The sequence below is a fragment of the Myotis brandtii genome, unplaced genomic scaffold, assembly GCF_000412655.1.
Source record: "Myotis brandtii unplaced genomic scaffold, ASM41265v1 scaffold65, whole genome shotgun sequence".
NCBI lineage: Eukaryota > Metazoa > Chordata > Mammalia > Chiroptera > Vespertilionidae > Myotis > Myotis brandtii.
In genome coordinates, this window is record NW_005370516.1 from 952,099 (window position 1) to 958,522 (window position 6,424).

At 40.5% G+C, this 6,424-nt stretch overlaps 1 protein-coding gene across 1 annotated transcript in view; it reads left to right on the forward strand.

The window, feature by feature from the left end:
- GNPTAB (N-acetylglucosamine-1-phosphate transferase, alpha and beta subunits) overlaps window positions 1-6,424 on the forward strand; it is a 53,063-nt gene that overhangs the window by 22,048 nt on the left and 24,591 nt on the right. Inside the window, exons 5-7 of the mRNA XM_014528723.1 lie at window positions 321-526; window positions 1,946-2,010; window positions 2,277-2,411. Of these exons, the coding sequence (XP_014384209.1) occupies window positions 321-526; window positions 1,946-2,010; window positions 2,277-2,411 (406 nt within the window). The remainder of the gene's footprint in view (window positions 1-320; window positions 527-1,945; window positions 2,011-2,276; window positions 2,412-6,424) is intronic.

Consider the following 6,424-nt stretch of genomic DNA (forward strand, 5'->3'; position numbering starts at 1 on the left):
CTCAGAGGCCGGCAAGTCAGGTGGGGAACGTTGGAGTCTGCAGTCACTGGAGCAAGCCAGCCTCATGTTCGCTTCCAGCTGCCTGGCTGCCGGCCGCCATCTTGGCTGACAGTTAATTTGCATAAGGATATGCTGATTAGCCAATGGGAAGGGTAGCGGTCGTACGCCAATTACCATGTTTCTCTTTTATTAGTGTAGATAGATGATTTTTAATAGGCTATTAGACAAACATCTGGGAAATGTAGTGATACCAACCAGGTTTTTAGTGTTGATTGATTTTTCAAGAATGTTGTTGTGAGGGTGTTGGTGTTTCTTTACAGTGAGAAGCAGCTGGAATGCTTGCTGACACATTGCATTAAGGTGCCAATGCTTGTCCTGGACCCAGCCCTGCCGGCCAACGTCACACTGAAGGACCTGCCATCTCTTTACCCTTCTTTTCATCTTGCCAGCGATGTATTCAATGTTGCAAAACCAAAAAACCCTTCGACTAATGTTTCAGTTGTTGTTTTCGATAGTACTAAGAATGGTAAGGTCTTCTTGTGGGTATTTCAAAGTCATGTTACCATTGGATGTTTGAATTTAAAAATTCTGAGTGGAGCAGAAATGATGCAGTTTTAAAGAAATTCAGTTTTTGTGCTCGCTTCAACGAGCACTATTTAGTATAAATAACCTAGGTATTTCTATTTGTTGTATTTTAAATATATAGGGAAAGTAAAGGGATAATCTTTGACAAATTATAGCAAGTTATCTGATTTATTATTTGGTTAAAGTTAGCTTTGTTTGTTTTTTAAATGAAGATGTCCTTAAATTAAGGTACTCTGAAAACATTTCACCTGAAGAAAAATAAAAAGACAATATGTTAACAATTGTAACTCAGTTGTAACACCTATGGAGAGAATCTTGGATTTTCCTCCACTAATTTTATAGCATAGCAAAGACTTGATTTTGATTAATAAAAATCTGCATTAAACTGTAGTCTTCTAAAAGCTGTTTTTTGAATTTCCACTTGGGTTTCTGTTTGACTGCTCTACTTATTATATTATTCATTCAGTAAAGGTTTGTTGAGCCACTGCTCTGAGTTGGTTGTTGTTCTAGTCAGTGGTCGGCAAACTGCGGCTCGTGAGCCACATGCGGCTCTTTGGCCCCTTGAGTGTGGCTCTTCAACAAAATACCGACTTCTGCGCATGGGCCACGAAGTTTCAATCACACTGTACGTGTGTGCCCGCACGTGGTATTTTGTGGAAGAGCCACACTCAAGGGGCCAAAGAGCCACATGTGGCTCGAGAGCCACAGTTTGCCAACCACTGTTCTAGGTAATAGGGATACAGCAGAGAACCAAAAAGACACATTCTTGCCTTCGTGGAGATTACATTTATAGTGGGACACAGGCTCACTCTATCATCCATCCTCAGTTATCTCGGTCAGGGATGGCAGATCCCTTCTTAAAGAGCCAGAGGCAAAAAAAGAAATAAAAGGGGGAGCCAGAGCCAAAATGACCAATACTGTATAGGTAGTTATATAAGAATTTATCATTTAACCTTTTAAAAATATAATCTATTCAGCATTCCCTCAGTTCGTTGTGACTCTTGAGGAACCCTAGGATCTACAGTGGGTCCCCACTGTTAGTTTAAATGCCACTGGCCTAGCTTCCAGGAGCTCCCTTCTGTTTGCTCCTACAGCTGTGATTTCTGTCAAATTGTCATTTCCATGTCTCTGCTGCCCGCATGAATCTCTCCTTTTATATTGCAAAATTTAACATTAATTACACACTGCATTGCCTTGTTCCACTTTTGTTGGATGGTTTTGTCTCCCTTAACTACCTTTTTTTGAGACCATGTATTATACTGTTTTATCAGTTCTCAAAATGCTTTGTACAGTGTCCTGTCAGATGTTATAGTTAAGTATTCATTAAAAATTGGATGGTTTATTGTATTCTTTATTGTAGTTGAAGACGCCCATGCTGAAACCTTTAAGGGAAACAGCAAACAGACAGTTTGGAGGGGCTATTTGGTATGTTATTTTAAATTAATTTTGTTCTTGCAGTAGACTAGAATACAAGTATGAGTAATAAAGCTGGTTTACTTTGAGAGGCTTTTTAATGTTTACTTTTTCTCTGTGGCTAGTTTGCTAGTATTAATGAATGTTGATCTAAGTAATCTTAATTCTGACTTTGAAGCTTGTATGATATAATAGATCTTTGCTGGTTTTCTCAGCTGTAAGATTTCACCAGCCTGGTGATGTGGAAAGGGACTTGTATTTTTCCCCTCTTATTTTAGACCACAGATAAAGAAGTCCCTGGGCTAGTGCTAATGCAAGATTTGGCTTTCCTGAGTGGGTTTCCACCGACCTTCAAGGAGACAAATCAACTAAAAGCAAAATTACCAGAAAATCTTTCTTCTAAAATAAAACTGGTAAGAACCTAGACAATAGAGCACACAGTACAAACATCTCATTTAATGCATGACTCTTCTCTTGTGGTCCGTTTCTTTCATAGGAGAGCTGGCAATCGTAAGAAACAAAGTGGGTCTCTATTCTGCCACAGTGTGGAGACAGCCCTTTGTTTATAGGAAATCTTCACTCCTTACTCTTCATTTGGGTAAAAATCTTAAGGGTCTTATTTGGTTGCAGGTTTCTCAGAAGCAGGATCATGTATTTAGCAAATGAATTCTACTATGTGTCAGGTGTTGTTACTCAAAGGGAGTGTGCTTCAGATATTTGTAACATTTGATAATGTGAAACCTCCCTTCCTTAATAGCTAATTGAGCCATTAGCATATTTAGGATTTATATTTATTAACTCCTCACACTTGACCAGTGATGCCCTTTGTTAGAGTTGACTGTGGAGGCTGCCCTGTGACATGCCTTTTGCATTTACAGTGGAACCTTGGTTCTCGAACTTAATTCTCTCTGGAAGGCTGTTGCAGAAGTGATTTGTTCGAAAACAGAATCCTTTTTTCCCATTAGAAATAATGCAAATTGAATTAATCCGTCCCAGACCCACAAATGATTCCCTTTTTACCCTCTCATATACAGTACATGTATAATGTACTGTTTAATCTATAAATAAACACTTCTTTTCTTAAATTTATCGAACCACCCCTTACTAGCCTTAAATGAATCACTTTTAGCATTCGATCTAGGTCTAGGGATGTCTTTCAGGTCAGCATGCAGCATCTTAGCTTGTTCATATATCACTGTCTCCGAATTGGCTGTCACTGGCTAACTGCTCTTCTTTTATTCACATGAACAACAGTTTTTCTACCTCTTCAGTTGTCTGTGATCATGGTTTCTTTCACACCCTTAGCAACATTAGCACTCTTGATGGCCTCTTCATGTTTTAAAATTGTGCTAATCGCCAGCAAGGAAAGCATTCTCTCCTTTGTTCGTTGCCTGAGAGATGCTTTTTGTCATGCTGAGGTGTCAGCTTGAAAGTGTTGTCAGTTTGAAAATGGAAGTTTAGTTTAGACATTTTTTTCTGTGAACAACTTGGTGGAGAACTGAATTGTTGGGGAAGGGAGGCGTTGGAGAAACTGAGTTTGTATTGTTTTCAGAGCCAATTGCCTTGTTGATTTAGGGCACAGTTCCTGTGGGTATACTTTCCATTTGACCTTATGTCAGGATGCCTGCTGTCCGTTGGAAACCTTCCAGGTTGTAAAACGTGGATGTCTTTTCTCTTAAAAGAGAGGGCATGAGGTTCTTGGCTCAGAATTTGTTAGGCCCTGGTTTTCTTGGTATTACAAAGAAGTGTTAAATTCTGCCACTGTGTTTAGCTTACTGATTCTTACTTCTTGTTCCTGTTGGTGTCATTGAACAATTTGGAGGTGAAGGATGGACCTGGAGGTGGTGGGGGAGAGCTGAGAGTGGGGGAGGTCTTACTTTAGTACCTGTTTTGACCATGATTTTTATATTCTTCTCCCCAGTTTGTCTCTTTTTTTCCCACGTGTTTCAGTGTTTTAAGATACATTGTACAATCTTGTAAATAATGATAACATGAATGACATTTATATGTTTTATTTTTCATATTTTCCTCCATTACTTTTTTAAAGGTACTTGGAAATATGGTAGTGCCCAGCTAGATTAGGGTTGAATTCTTTCTTAATCTGCAGTTCTTTTAAAATATATGTTACATTCCTCTTTCCCCTGAACTATTTTTGCTATTGATTTAGGTAGATAAAACCATAGATTAACATTGATTTCAGCCATATTTATTTGGCTTCTTGGCTTCCTAGCTATTGGTTACAGAATTACAGAAACAGGTATATCTGTACATTTTTTTTTAAATCCTCACCCAAGGATTTTTTTTTCCCCTTTGATTTTCAGAGTGGAAATGAGACTGGAGGAAGGGGAGAGAGAGAGAGAAACATTGATGTGAGAGAGACACATTGATTGCCTGCCTCCCGCACACCACCCAACAGGTGCCAGGAATCTAACTTGCAAACCTGGTACTCACCCTTGCCTGTAATCGAACCCGAGACCCTTTGGTGCATGGGCTAACACTCTAACCATTGAGCCATACCAGCCAGGGCAGAGAAACACAGCAGGAAAAGGTGTAGCAGTTAGGGATTAGACAAGATGACTTTGGAGGCAGGAAAACCAGTTTAGCCACTGCTGCTTGAGCCCAGCAAGACAATTGGGTTCAGCAAGTGCCTTGTCGGTGGTGCAAGGATGAGAATAGTTCCAGAAACATCAGAGAGAGCCCCTCAGCATGACCTGGTGACTTAGCTGGGGGAGAGGGAAGGAAAAATGAAAGGGGAAGTGGGTGTTTCTAGAGAAGATGGGAACGATGGCATTAGCCACACTCAGAGCTTCAGTGGGAGAAGCAAGCTTTTTCAGGAAGGAAACTCTGAGCTCTGTGTGGGTAATGTTTCCTTAGAGGTGCTTTGTGGCATGTGGGAGGAAAGGGCCGTTAGGCATGGACTTCAGGGCCTCGGCAGCTGAACCATTTTGCCCTCTCAGTTCCTCCAGGGGGCCTGGCCATCGAGAGCTCTGTCTGCCCCAGACGCCTCAGTGATAGATACTGCCTGTTCACCTTTGTATCCCTAGTGATTATCTTGGGGCCTGGCATTTAGGGGGCCACTCAAGAAATGCTTGTTGAAGAATGAGCAAGAAGAAAGGCTGTGACTATAACCTGCCCGCCCCCACCCCCACACCACCACCACATACACTGTCTTGGACTACAAAGAGAAACGGTTCAGCCAGTATGATTATCCATAGGCCTCACTAGGTTTATGGCACCAGGGCTGTATTCATGCAACATTACTTTGCCTTTATTATTCTGGTTAGAGCAAAGCCAAAATCTGCACTCCTACACCCTCTGGAGGGGAGGTGGGACTTGAGGAAAATGGTTTCTTTTTACCAGGTAATAGATTTGAATTCATAAAAACTTTACTGAGGACTATAGTCTTATAAATCAATCCTTTCTACTAAAGGCTTTCTAGTTTGAGATACCTTGAGGTGAATTCTTTTATGATCTGTAGAATTTTTGTATGTGCTGGACACAGAATTCACCTTTTGGGAAACTAGATTGTCTGTTGGTCTTTATTTTCAGCTCACTCGTTCTAAATCCTCCTGCTTTTTTAGACATTTTCATTTATGGTGGGGTTTTGCTTGTGTGTTGATATTTGTTCTTGTTCACTTCTTTAACATATGTTAGAGCAGGTGGAAAATCTTCCCAACGCTCTCAAGTGCATTCTCACATTTGGTTCAGTTCCATGATAGTGGTTGCTGGGTGGGTGTGCAGAAGAAGTGGAGGACATGGGGCTGGCCTCATGCTATTTGTAATCTCTTTTGGGAGGCAGTATGTTTGCATAGTAAGTGTTCAAGTAGCAAAACAAGAGAAGAGTAGTCTAGAGTTGAGGTTGGCATTTAGAAACAGGAGAGGTCTGTGTGGATCAGAGACATAGGGGACATTTTCAAAGAGAAAGAGGCTGCCCAGGATCCTTGAAGGCTGACCAAGTTGTATGGTTCAGCAGGAAGGACAGTGCAGGCAGAGTGGGAACACCATATTGTCCTGCCTGGACCTCTGTTCAGGGCATGTTCAAGGTCACAGTATATTGTAGGAATATTGTATTCATGCCCCTTCTTTTAGTGACTTCCCTTCAACTGGTTATGCACCTGTTCTCTTAAAGCACGACACCCTTTCTTTGGTTTTATTCCTAAAATAAAGACATAAGCAGGTTAAACAACTCTGGAACTGATTTAAGTTTTAGAAAACCACCAGCACATATTAAGATGTAGTAGGTTTGAGTTGTTGGATCACTAGAAGGAGCTAATTTGTTTTTCAGTTTTATTAGCTGGTATGTTTTTTCCCTAACCATATATTATCTCATATATGGACGTATCAAGCACATCATTCCTTTTATTTAAAAAAATATATATATTTTTTTTATTGATTTCAGAGAGGGAAGGAGAGGGAGAGATAGAAA